The sequence below is a fragment of the Macrobrachium nipponense genome, chromosome 14 (genome assembly GCF_015104395.2).
Source record: "Macrobrachium nipponense isolate FS-2020 chromosome 14, ASM1510439v2, whole genome shotgun sequence".
Lineage (NCBI taxonomy): Eukaryota > Metazoa > Arthropoda > Malacostraca > Decapoda > Palaemonidae > Macrobrachium > Macrobrachium nipponense.
In genome coordinates, this window is record NC_087207.1 from 37,145,712 (window position 1) to 37,159,811 (window position 14,100).

Sequence of the window (14,100 nt, forward strand, 5' to 3'; positions counted from 1 at the left end):
TTAAGTTGATATCTGACAATCTATATTTCAAACAAATGTTATCTGACATCTAATGCTGTTACCTGACATCCAATGAGTACACCACATGCGAAGACTCTTTTCTTCAACATTTTGTTAAACCATCCTTTATACCAAAAGTAGGAAGCTGGTAAAAGGAAGAATGTGCCTATTGTTCGACCCCACTGCCTATGACCATACTCCATCCACCAAATAAACTTGAACTCTTGCAGTGATATATTCATATTTTTCCTGCAGGAAAAGAGAATCACAGAATAATACACAATAAAAATGAATTTTCATAATAAAATAAGGTTTTAAACATACTTACCAAGTAATTACATAGCTAAGTTTCTAGAACCAGCAGCTAGAATTTTTAAATTCATGGGTCGAGCTATTTTTTATTTAGTGGCTAGGTGACTAGCCCCACCCACTTTCGGGGAAATAGAGGAGGAACAAAATGGCTTCAATTTGTTTATGCCCTTATGTTCATGTGAGGAGAGGACGGCGGGCCCCAATCAGTAAAATAGTTTGGAGTTTTGCTTGATATTTCCTAGGGTCTTTTCTTCTAAGTCCCATTTTTCATTTTCTTTTTATTGCATAATCTTTTGTTCTGCATTTTCAATCTTACTTTTCAGTTCCATCACTTACCATGCATTCTTTTCTTTTGCAAGACGTTTTTTCCATTTTCTGATTTTCTGGAACAAGATCCTTCTGTCACTTGGTATGCATGACTGATGTTTACTTTTCTTCTTCGGTATATACTTATCCAATATTTTCTCTTATACCTTATATAATAACATATGCATATTTACCTGTATACATTATCACTTACGAATATGTTTTCCCAGTCTTTGTTTAATTCTTCATTTATTTCTGACCATTTCATATTCTTACTACAGAAATTGTATTTTCCATATCCTTCCCACTTTTTCATCTCTTGCTTATCTCTGTTTTCACTTGCTTTGGAACAGACTGTTAATTCTATTACATTACGGTTTGAAATACTCGTATTATACCCTATTATTTCTTTAACATAATTCACCTTCTTCACAAATACTAGGTGTTAAAAATTATCCTTTCTTGTTGGCAGGTGATTTGTTTGCTGAAAATTGTGTTCTAGTAGCATATCTAATAGCTTTTCAAATTGCCTCTTATCTTCTGCACTACTATTACTCTCTTTTTTATATGTATAGATACAACAACAATCTCCCGTTCGTTCTTTCCAACCTACGAAAGGAAAGTTAAAGCTTCAATCATCCAATTTTTCTATCATTATGTCAAACTCTATAGTATTAGGGGGTCTGTATATTATGTTGTTCACTAACTTTTCAAATTCAAATTCTACAGGTATTAATTCACATTCTGTGTTACTATATTTCTCACATATTTTTCCTTGACTTATGTCTCTCCCATATATTGCTGTTCCCACTTGATTCCTATTTTTTTTTTCTATCTGATCTATAAGTTTGGAACCCCTTTATCTAGTCATTATCAGTCTCTTGGGAATACCAGGTTTCACTCATATTTATCAATATCTATTTTTTCAGTTTGGGTTAGTTTAGTTTTCTTTTTGAGCTACTCGTAACTAAACCTTGCGCATTCATCAATATGACGGTTTGTGTTATCCCCATCATTTAATATGGGTAATAATAAGCACTTTCCCATGCCTCTTTTCTGTTCTGATATGTTGTTCTTTTCTTTATTTCCAGAAATTCTGACATTAAAAAATCCAACTTTTCCAATACATTTGATCTTTCATCTTCATATTTATTCATTTTGTGTATGTATCTGCATTTATCTCTGTATCTGCACCATCCCCTGGCATTGTATATACAGTGTTTGTTCCTTACACTGTACCCTAGGTGCTGATGCCTGAAATCTCGATGCTGACATTTGTTCCTTTCTTATTTGCTTCATTTTTACTTTGATTTTTATTATTTACTAGCTGGTTACCTGCCCGTAGCTAGATTAGTCCACGTAACCCAGAGCATAGTTTATGAAAAGAAAATAGATAAATCAAGCCACAATTGAATAGAGTACCATGACCTGAATTATAAGGAATGCAAATCTGACAAAACAAACAACATCCTTGAAAATGAATATCAATCATAAACATATATGGAAAGTAAAATACTTGGTGTTGGCAGAGATTCCAATTCACCAGAGAGCCTTTTGATAGACTATGTTCTCTGTTTTTCCCTCCAGTGACAAAATGAACAGGTGTTCTGGAGAGACCACTCTTGAGCACGCCACATAAAGCTACCCGTGAGAAAAGCAAGGTTGCTCCAAGTTGATGCCAGCCACTTGAGAGACTGTCCCCGGGCTTTATTGATAGTCACAGCAAAAGCCAACCTGACTGAGAACTGAAGGCGCTTGAAACTGAAATGGAAAAGAAAGAAAAGAGAAAGCTCCTTTCTCTGACTCTCTTTCAGTCTCCAACCATCACTGTCTCTTTCACTCTTTCTTCTCACTAATACCAACTCTCTATCTCCAAACAACCGCTCTTCTCTGTCTGTCTGTCTCTCTCTCCCTCTCTCACTTTTTCCATCTTTCTCCTACTTAACACCCCCTCAACTCCTCTCTCTCTCTCTTCCTTCCCCTCTTGCTCCTTTCTCTTACTCTTTCTCTCTCTCTCTCTTTAACTCTCCCTCTCATTCCTTTCTCTTACTCTCTCTTTCTCTCTCCAACAATCACTGTCTCTTACCCTCTTTCTTCTCAGTGATACCAACTCTCTCTCTCTCTCTCTCTCTCATCATCCTCTCTCTCTCCTCCTCCTCTCTCTCTCGTCAAAAAAAAAAAAAATCTCTCTCTCTCCCTCTCTCTCTCTAGATCTCTCTCTCTCTCTCTCTCTCTTTCCTCTCTCTCTCTCTATCACTCATTTCTCATTCTCTCTCCTCTCTCTCTCTTTATATTCCTCTTCTCCCTAACACCCCGTCTACTCTCTCTCACTTTCTCTCCCTCTCATTTTTGCTCTTTGTCAATCCCCTTTTAAAACCACCCTTTTTGATGTCATTGATGTTTACCATATAGTATTCTTTTCCAAATGATAAGTCATATGTATACAGAAATTTGTAAGGTAACTAAGTCTACTGGCATAGCCGGCCCCGTTTCACGGGCAGAACCAGCTCTGTTTCAGGGAATCCCTTCTCACCCTTTGGAGGGGAGAGGGGGAGTAGAAATTTTGGGAGCCCGGGCTCCAGAACGTAGGTCTCGACCTTCCCCGGGTGGAAACCCATCTCTGTTCCGAATCTCAGTTCCGTCAGACAGACGGCCCAGGCGCCCATACCAATCATACATACATACATACATACATACATACATACATACACACATTGCCAAATATATAATAGATTTTATTTTGATTTTTGTTCTTCATGGCTACAGGGTGCATATATCTACATTTTTGTTGAACTTACATCCTTTTCCTTCTTTCAAGTTTTTGCATATATTTGGATGTAGATCGCTGCATTCATCCTCGTAGCCGTCTAGGTATGCACACTTGCCATAAATCACATAATTGTGACATACATATCTTAGGATGTTTGTAGTAACATCTGTCACCAAATCTGCAGTTCCCTCTTTAGGGTGCAGACTGTGTCTTTCTTTTCTTTTTTTCTTGCTCTTTCCCATCGGTATGAAGATCTGGGTACAGCCTCTTTGGGATTTTATTGTGTTATGTCGTAATTTATTTTGTTTGTACGTTGCTGTATTATCTATGAGTATCACTGTATCCATACTCTTGTCCTGTTCTTTGTTTTCATTAATTTTTCTATCACTTCAGTCTTATTTCCTTCTTTTCCGTTTTCCTTTTCTTCCTCTTCCTCATCTTCCCCATCCTCTACTATTTGCACATTAAGTCTTGATTTAATAACATTATCTATCCCTGTTAGGCATCTTGAGCAAAATGCTCTTGTGTCCTTATTTTTATTTTGCTGGACTTCTGCACATTGAGGATGCATAGGATGTGGCATGCATATCCTTTCCTGATCAGGTTTTGTGGATTTACAATGCTATACCACACCTTACATAGATTACATGCTTTAGGCATTTGTTTTCCTATTGCATTAATCAGTATATTTACTAAATTCACCTTATTCATTTCCTTTGTTGGAATGTGTTGATTAATGTAAATTTTCTTTACAAGTTTCTTGATTACTTGAATTTTATTTGGTACTCCTTCAATTACTTTCATAATATTTTCTGCAGACTTGCTCCAGTTTGAAGGATCATATCCTTCCAATATGTCATTTAATATTTTTGCATCTTTTTGGTTAGGGTTGTTATTGATCTCATAGATAAGAAATGCTTAGTTATCATATTGGACATCTGCAAGGCAAACAAGATTCCACCATTTCTTACCACTGTTGCTGCCAGACACTGGCATTATGTTCGAATTTTCAAAAATTCACTAGAAAAACCAACTTAGTCGACGCTTTATCCTACTATTCTGACACCAATATAATCACCGACAGTTCACATACACTTCTAGCGATAATTCATTTTCTATTTGTATGTTAAATGTGTAATATCAGTTGATTATTCAGACAATGAATGGGTACATCTCGCCAAGCAAAATGACACTGACTGAGGCAGAGAGAGAGAGAGAGAGAGAGAGAGAGAGAGAGAGAGAGAGAGAGAGAGAGAGAGAGAGAGAGAGAGAGAGAGAGAGAGAGAGAGACGGTGTGAATGATGAATGGGTAGTTGCTGAGTGAACTGCTTGTTTGGCTTGTCGAGTGGCTTGGTTGCCGAGCATTCGGGTCAGTCAGAAGCAGTCAGTAAATGAAGGCAGTCGGAGTGAGAAGCAGTTCTGTGTTTGGTGTTTATTTGTTTGTGAGTTGGTGTGTAGTCTTGGTGCTTGTTTGGCATTTTTTTTGTGTTGGATGAGCAGTTTGTTGGTGACAGTGTTGGTGTTGCATTTTGGGTTGCCCCTGGAGTTTTTTTTTCAATGGCCACACCATGTTGAAAGCACAGCTTCTCGCCCTGATTGTGTCAAGTTTCCTGGTGAGTGAGTGTGTATGAGATTGTGTTTTTTGCCTTGCTGAACCAGGTGTCCTGTTGGTAATTAAGTAATGTAAAGGGGATGCTGAACCAGGTGTTCTGTTGGTAATTAAGTAATGTAAAGGGGAAAGTGTGGCTGGGGGAAATTTGTAAGCCAGGAGTGGTTAACGTAAATGTGGGGAGGTCTTGCTTGCTTTTGTTTTTTTAGCTTGTGATCCCGCCACAATAATTTTAGCACCCGAACAGGGACTGCTGGTGTGGCTGTAAGTTGGAAATGATGATGATTGCTGTGAGGGAAATGGTGAAGGAACTTCTTGGAGAAGGGGCTGTTGGAGGTGGGCTTCCCAGATCTTGTGACGAACTTGGAGTAATAAAGAGGGTAGAAGAGCGAGTGGATGAGAGTACAAGTGATGAAGGTGATTTGGATATGATAAGTGAGGGAAAGAAGACGACACAGGATAAGGATAATCCTAAGGACAAAGATAAGGAGGGAGCTGAGAAGAAGAAGAAAGCTAAGGGAAAGAAGATTGGTAAGAATGATGGACAGGATGAGGATAAGACAAGGACAGATGATGCTGCGAAAAGGGCAGAGAGAAAGGGACAGGATGAGAGTGATTCGGATAATGGTAGGTGGGAACAAGTAGGTAAGAAGAGTGTAGCTATGAGTATGGATAAGTATGGAAGTGGATTCACTGTATTTGGAAAAGGTTAAGGGGGGTCAGGATGGAAGTAGCAGAAGCGAGAGTGAGAGTTAGCGAGAAGTACGAAAGGCTGTGTATATGAGTGGTACCTTGATGCGCATGATATGAGAAATATGGCAGTAGGGATATAGTGGACTTTTTTAAAGAATATGAGAAATATTGCACAGCAAAGTATGGGGATAATAGGAGAGTTTGGGTTAGGGAGTTAAGGGAATTCTTGACAGGATATTTGTTGAGTATGTACGGGATAATGATGTGTAGGGGATGTGTAGTGCAAGTGTTAAGATTGGGGATTATGAAGCAGGCTAGGAGGGCAAAGAGTAGTGTTAGGTATTGGAAGAAGAATGATTTTGAGGAGGCCAAAATGAATGTTGGTGTGTCCTTGACGATGTATGTATGCCAGTTAGAGATGTTAGCTAGAAAAAAGTTTGGGGATGAGGGAATAAATGAGTGCAAAGACTTAATGAGGAAGTTGTTAGCAACTGTGCCTCAGTGTGTGTACGAGTTTATAAACTTGAAATGTAAGGAGAAAGTAAGATGGACGAATGAGAGGTTAACATGGAATATCTTAAGAGATAGTTGGGGATTAAGAATTAGATCGGTGTATGAAAGAGAGCAGGAACATCATTGTCAGAACTGGAGTGAATGCATGTGTGCCTGAGTTTATGAGTTGTAGGGAGGCTGTGTTAGAAGGGCCAAGGCGAATGGCAGAGCGAGTGGTTAATAGGAGCGCCTATTGCCTATTACTCGGACGATACAACTGTAACCGAAGCATGTTGCAAGGAGAATATATACTAGTATATTCGTGGGTTTCTGTAAATTGCGCTCCAGCCTAACTCTTCTTCATTCGAGAGACAAAAATAAGGACTGGAAGCAGACCTCCTTCATTCTCAAAGGGAGACTCCTCCGGTGATAACAGAATACCGAAGAAGACTAGTTCCTACCGAACTGGTTGTTCCCAAACAGTAGCACTGGAGAGTTTCAAACTTCTTAGTGCTATCCAACCTCAACAGATTGACGTATGTTCAGTAAGATCCTAAGAGTGAACCAAAAACATAGCCTCTCGGATTTGAATTCTGAGGAGTAAACTCCAAAGAATTCCTCTTACTTCCTTGTTCATTCCAGTGTAACCAGGCAGTAAAGGGAAAATAAGAGAGGAGGATTGACTGTTCTCGCCCGCTCTTCTCTGAACTTCCAGGTTCTCACGGTCAAACAAAGCATTCACTTCCTACAACCGTTTCGTTCGCACGATCATGAGCGAAAGTTGACTGGAGTTAAATGCAGTAAAAGCTGGCGAGACCTTGCCACGTCTTGCACGCATCTATCTTCTCCGTGATCAAACCCCATGAAGAGGACTACAGAGAGGACCTCCTCCTATCTCCTTAATGATGGAGAGACGACTACCTATCACTGACCAACTGTGGATGTACGATCCTCTTTAGAGGTTGTACACTTGAGGAGAGACACACACGAGTACCCAACACAACCCCGATTCCATGGAACCGAAGACAGGAGAATAAACTTGGTTTCCTATTCCTGGGGCTCCCGAGACACTATATCTTGGAGATAGGGTCCAGTTCCCGCTCCGGAATGAGCAACTGAGCCGAAGAGAAAGCCAAATGCTCTCTCCCCAGGGAAAGGATACAGGTCCTTAGAAGTCTCGAGCGAGACTTCTTAGAGCAGAGAATACCTTCCTCTTCTTAGGATGACAAAAGCGAAGACAATGACCCATGCAAAAATCTGATGCAATAAAGGGAGGGAGGATGCTTTGTCATGGCAAAGGATCGCACTGATCAAGAGCAGAGTTCGTTCGGTAGAGCCGAGCACTTGGCTCAGCTTGGTCGAGTCGAGTGAGCCGAGCAGAATACCACTACAAAATTATGAGTGGTAATCGTCAGCAAAGAACTATCACTTTTTCCAAGTAACTGTTATCCTTCGAGGCCAAAGTTCCGAGAAGGATAAAGAGGGATTCTGTGTCTGCTGTCCTACGTGACCGGACCCTAAAGTACAAGACACAAGGTCAGTGCTTGATCATTCACCTAGAAAGTGTTGCATGCATTACCAAGATTTGCATAACTCCAAACCAGACTGAAGATTGAACTCATCTGTACTGGTTAAAGCTCGTCTCACTATCCAAGCACTGGTTATAGCAAGCACTAGAATGTGTAAGAATTCCCCCACTTGGCAAGAAAACCTGACTCTGGTTCTCGGCAACATGATGAACCAAAGCACTCAGCAAGCGCCAGCAAAACCAGGCACTCAGCAAGACTCGCAACTATTGTAATTATTATCAGGAATATCCGTTGCCCAAGTGTTTGGAAATTGCAGAAAAACAAATCACTCTGAGAACACCACTCTGAGAATGCAAGAAATTCCAAAGAATTCAAGCATTCAGCAAGATTCCTGGGTATTGTACTAATAAGAATTATCAGGAGTTCTTGTCTCACCAGTGCTTGCAGATCACAAAAGACGAAAACACTTGACGAGAGCTACAACTCCAAAGAATTTAAGCGCTGGGCAAGACCCCCAAATTTCATCAAACGATCATCAAGGAGGGGCCCCTCCTTGACTCCTGTAGAAATTGAGGGGGAACCGGTATGAAACCCAGTCCTCTATGCGGGCATTTAAGACTAGAATGCTAGTACGATCCAACAGATTATGCACTCGAGGTTCCCAAAGGACAGAAAGAGCCAGGGAGAACATAGTCTCTAAATGTTCGAATCCTTAGAATCTAAACACCAGATGTCGAGATGGTGAGAGGTCTCTCCGCCATTGGCAAAAGATCCTTCCTCAATAACGTGGATGTACATCCAGTGGGTCACTAAGATCCTTCCAGGAATGCAGTCCCCTGACACCGAATCCAGTGGAGAACAATACCTTCTCCTTCTTCGGCTGGGGGCCTTATAAGTCAAAAGGGGAGGAGGTTGAGGAAAAATATGATGATTACGAAGAGGAAGATGACGACACCTGACAAGCTCTCTTCCTACTCGACTTCTCCAAATTCTGCAAGACTTTTGTACAGGATGAGGCACATTTACCAGCAAAAGGGCAGCCACGAAGGCATTGTCCAGAGACGTAACTCCAGGATAACAGCAGAAAATTAATATGATTTCCAGTGGGGAAAATGTACACACACTTGAGGACCAGTATCACAGCATGCTACAAGTTATAGGTACAATTCCGAGGTTAGGATACAGCCAACACAAAGATATCCAACCATCTACTGCTATAATCAACTATCACTACTGTTAGCCTGTAAAAGAAAGGAAATATGATTCAAAACAAAAAATAAGGATACTCCTCTTGCATCCAAGGGCACCGCCCTCCGAAATGAGAGATCCCTCAAACACCAACACACATCCTCCCCTTCTCTTCATCCAATAAGCTAGCAAAAGGATGAAAAAGGAGAGCAAATACTGGAAGAAAAACGTAGGACAAACCTCCAAAGATCCCCTTGGTAATTTCCAAAGTGTAAGCGTAAATATCAAATGAATACACTGTCTTGCCTTGAAATTTAAGGGCAAAAATATGTAGTAGGGTGTATGCACACCCTTGCCGCCGACCCTTAACACAAAGTAGAAAGGTGGCTAGCAAGGCTATCAAAAAAAGTGGGTTTGTATATTAATTATTAGTCAATTAATATCAACATCAAACACAATATAAATATGTATTCAAAATAAAAAGAAAGATGCCACCAGGAGAATCGTGATTAACAGCATTCAGCAAGAGCTCACAAACATACGTCTTCGGAAGACGGCCAAAAGCAAAGTGGAGTGCTTACATTCAGGAGGGCCTATCCGCCTACCAGACAGTAGTTACTGCCTAACCACCTTGTTCAAGAATTTAACGGCCGTATTCCAGCCTACACTAAAAGCAATTCCTAATAGAAAGGACCAAAGGTTTGTATATTGTGTAGGAACAAATAGCTGTAATAACCTACCTGAAATATGGATACTGTGAGTACAGCTAGTTGTCGACTTACGACTTATGCAAGTTACAACTGATCGACTTTACGACCACCCACAACTAAAACAACTGGGAAGCGATGTGAGCAAGAAAGAGTGGTGTCCAGCTGAATGTACAACAGTTTTTCCCCAGCTCCCGCCTCTCCACACACGCAGCTCACTTTTTGAGCTACTAATAACCTAACGGTAAAGTTCGTACTACGATGAAATCAAGTGAAAATAGCGAACGGAATTACGTAATATTAAATTCATATTTTTGACATAAAAACACATTGTATTATGACAAATTACCTTATTTCTTATAAGTAAAGTATCTAGATATTTTACACCAACTAGAAGCAAGGCAATTCGCTCCGAACTGAGTTAAATATGGCAAAATAAACTCATAGCTATTCGCCATCAGCTGATTTCCAACCCAAAACATTGACCGCTTTGTTAGTATTTTATGATACAATAATATGAGAATACAGGCAGTCCCCGGGTTACAACGGGTTCGGCTTATGACGTTTCGAGGTTAAGGTGCTTTTCAATGATATTCATCAGAAATTATTTCCAGGGTTTGACGCATGTTCCAGGGTTACGTCGCCTATAACGCCAATCAGGCAGAAGAAATATGACACCAAAAATGCAAAATAATCAATATTTGAAGGTTATTTGATGAAAAATACAATAAGAATGCAGTTTACATAGTTTTTAATGCACCCAAACCATTACAAGTAAGGTTTTCTTAGGATTTTTTACGATGTTCCGGCTTACAACGATTTTTGTAACCTGGGGACTGCCTGTACATACAATGTTATTGGGCACAGTAATGTATAACTTTTTAAAAGATTCACTGAAAAGATGCATATTAATTGTGTTTTTATTTCATAAATATACGTAGCCATCAGTAGCCTGACTTTGCTCAATTAGGTGTGCCAATGTCGGTCCGAATCTGATTCCTATTTCGTGTCCAATTTTTTTTTCTACTGATATATCATAGTCAGAATGCACTGAACTTCCAAAATTGGCTTATATTAATAAATTAATAAATTACATCATATAAGCAGTATACAGTATTACTGTAGGCTAGGCTACTGTGTTCATATATATATACGACATATGTACCATGATAACATCATCATCATATACGTGAGGCTAACTTGTTAAATGTTATTCATATTCTCTTTGTACTGAAATACCATTAGCCAATGTGCATTGAACCTACAGAATTAGCTGAAATTAATAATTACTATGCCATATATGTATAAAGTATGCTGTATAGTGTAGGCTAGGCTACCCTATATGTAAAGATGGTACTGATAACCCTAGTGTAGGCTAGCCTAGTATAATACATATTCTTACAGTAAATTAACACGTGCCAACTTATGTCCAAATTGATTTACGAATGATTGGTTGTAACCAACTGTGGTCATAAGTCGACAACTACCTGTATAACACTTAGCCTAGGCCATTAGTTTATACACACACACACACACTTAGTATCTCATGGTAATAGTACAATATAGTATAGTAACAACTGATATGTGTGGTATGAAAATACATGAAAGTCATAAAACCATGCTAGACTGTGAGTGTGTTATTTGTGTGAGAGAGAGAGAGAGAGAGAGAGAGAGAGGAGAGAGAGAGAGAGAGAGAGAGAGATGAAGAGAGAGAGAAGAGAGGCGCAGCAGAGAGAGAGCGAGAGAGAGAGAGAGAGAGAGACGAGGAGAGAGAGAGAGAGAGAGAGAGGAGAGAGAGAGAGAGAGAGAGAGAGAAGGTTATATTTTGTTTAGGTTACTTTTTTTCAGTGTATTTAAGCCGCATTTTTTGCTACAAATATGGGTAAAAGGTAGATAATAATTGCCTTTTGCATACAGTTTTCAGTTAAGCATGATTGTTATTGTTTATAAGCATATTATTGAGTGTTTACAGTTACACAGTATTGACAAGCTTAGGTGATGAAGGGTACATAGTTTCCCTTTCACACCCCTAGATTTTTTACTCGCCCTTATCCAGATTTTACCATTATCTGACGGGCCCTTGGCTCTAATTATCCAAAAAAGTGAAGAATGGCTAGTTCTATTAGCATAACAATATTGCAAAAAATCTCAATACCACTCATATGGCAGTATGTGCCACTCATTATATGTTAGGATAACAATATATATAAAGTTCATTTAGGGAGTTTCACAACAATGTGTAGTCCATCAATAATTACAACCACTGAATCACAATTACTACTTACAATTTGTACTCTGGGAACTCTTTATATTGTGCAAATTCCTTTTCCCATTCTCCTTCTGTTAATGGAGGCCTTTTGCCAAACAGATGCCAGTCAGTCATTGAGAGTCCAGATTCAGTAAGACGAGTAAGGCCACCTGATAAAATGAATCTTTTCCCTTAGTGACAGTGAAACAATTTTAGTAACTACACAAAATATTTTCATTAAACAAATGGTAAAAAATGCAATAAACAGTTAAACATCATCATATAAGTATTTATGCAATGAAAGAAGTTAAAACTACAGCAATGAAGCAAAAACATTAGGTTTCCAAGTTCTGAGAGAAATGCAGAATACAAAATGCACACATAAAATATTCTCATAGTCAAAATAAGCAATCTGTTGTGTATTTTGTCAAACTAAAATTACAAATGTTGTAGTGGCATTATTTGTGAAAGCCACATCTTTGACATGAAAGCATCAGATAAGGAAATACACATACTGTAGTAGTTCACAATTTGTCTCAAAGGAAATAAAAATAAAATTAAGTGTTATATATGAAGACTGCAGATGAACAGCTACACTGTTCCAAATATACTGATAAAAAAGAATTACAAATACATACAGATAAAATATTTGGTCACCAAAGCTCTACCACACTTACAAAAACATTCACATTGCAACTCTCTCTGCACCAGCAATATGCACTAATCTAAAAACAGCAGTGTATTTAATAATAGCAATGTTTCATCATATGACATACAAGAATTATTTTGAAACATTTTTACATCTTCATATGAATTTAAAAATACTATTCTTTTTAAAATGCTGAATTACTATTTAGAAGGAAGACAACTAACTTTTGATCTCTTTAGCTATCACCATCAACATCAAGATCACTGGTATGATGCTACATGGTACTTCAACTAAAGCAATCTATTGTTCTTTCTTCTAGATGTCTGTCCAGTATATTGCTACTAAATACAGTATGCTCAGCGCAGATTGTCAAAAAAATTCTTTATTAGGTTCCCTTGCAATATGAACGGAAGACTTTCACAGCCCCTCATGACTAAAAACAAGTTCTGATTGTGCAACAGTAGCAGGAAAGATTATAGCAGCAACCCATGATGCAACTTCTATATCTACTCCAATCAAGAAATATTGTGTAAATCTCGGTGAAAGGGAGCTGATAAAACAGCGACCTTTGACATTCTTGACAAAGAGGTCTCGTAAGGTAACGTCATCTTCCTCATCAATTTCATCTTTGTCATCGCCATCTGCTGCCTCCTCCCCTTCTTCTTCTGAGACTTCCCGGTCAAAGAAGAAGGTAGTCTTCCCCCCACCCCCCACAAAAAAGGCCTGTCATGGGGCTTCTGAGGGCCTGCCTCCTTCCACTGACAAAGCAGTTGGGTCTTCCATCGGCTCTCCTAATCCTTCAGGATCAGGTTCTCGCTACCCCAGGGCCTAGCACTTCCGGAATCGCAGGTGTGTAAACTTAAGTTAGCGCTCCTGTCACCAGTTATAAGGGTTCTGCCTCTAAAACTGGTGCTGTGGTGGGTGCTCACTCCGAGTGCATGAGACTCTACTGAATTGGTGCCTGAGAGACATCTCACTGTCCTGATTCAGGCACAGGGTGGGAGAAATTGAATATACTTCCCCAAAAAAGTAGGAACAAACTGTCCAAATTGATGAAAAAGTTTGCACCAAAACTACCAATGTTGGTTGGACAAAATTTGAATTTTGGTCTGCTGTGGTAGGAATCTTACAGCTATGTAATTGCTTGGTAAAACTCTGAAACAAAAATCCTATGAAAGACTGAAGGTTTGCATTTGTGTACAAATAAATGCTTTTCTTGTCACTAAAAATATCAATTTTTGAAAGAAAATTGTATTTTTGCTAACTATACTAACCTGAGGTCCTTTACAAAAGGAATTACTTTCAGCGTAGGCTGGAAGTACGGCCGTTAAATTCTTGAACAAGATGGTTAGGCAGTAACTACTGTCTGGTAGGCCCGCCTGCTGGGATGTAAACACTCCACTTGGCCTTTCGGCCCAGGTTCAGATTGAGGGGTGGCATGAGGTGGGCATAAATGTAAAGGAACTCATATTTGTATACAGTGAGCCCCTCGTATTCGCATTCTCCAGATTCGTGGACTCACGGATTCGCAGATTTATCTCTGGACCATATCTAACCATTATTTGCGGGGGTTTTCCGACGATAAATAATCACTAAT

At 39.3% G+C, this 14,100-nt stretch overlaps 1 protein-coding gene across 1 annotated transcript in view; it reads right to left on the reverse strand.

Annotated features, from left to right (window-relative positions):
• The window catches only part of LOC135226474 (cytochrome c oxidase assembly protein COX15 homolog), a gene marked incomplete at its 3' end in the record, with an annotated part of 89,207 nt that overhangs the window by 22,322 nt on the left and 52,785 nt on the right, over positions 1–14,100 (reverse strand). Inside the window, 2 exon segments of the mRNA XM_064266078.1 lie at positions 63–249; positions 11,892–12,024. Coding sequence (XP_064122148.1) covers positions 63–249; positions 11,892–12,024 — 320 coding nt within the window.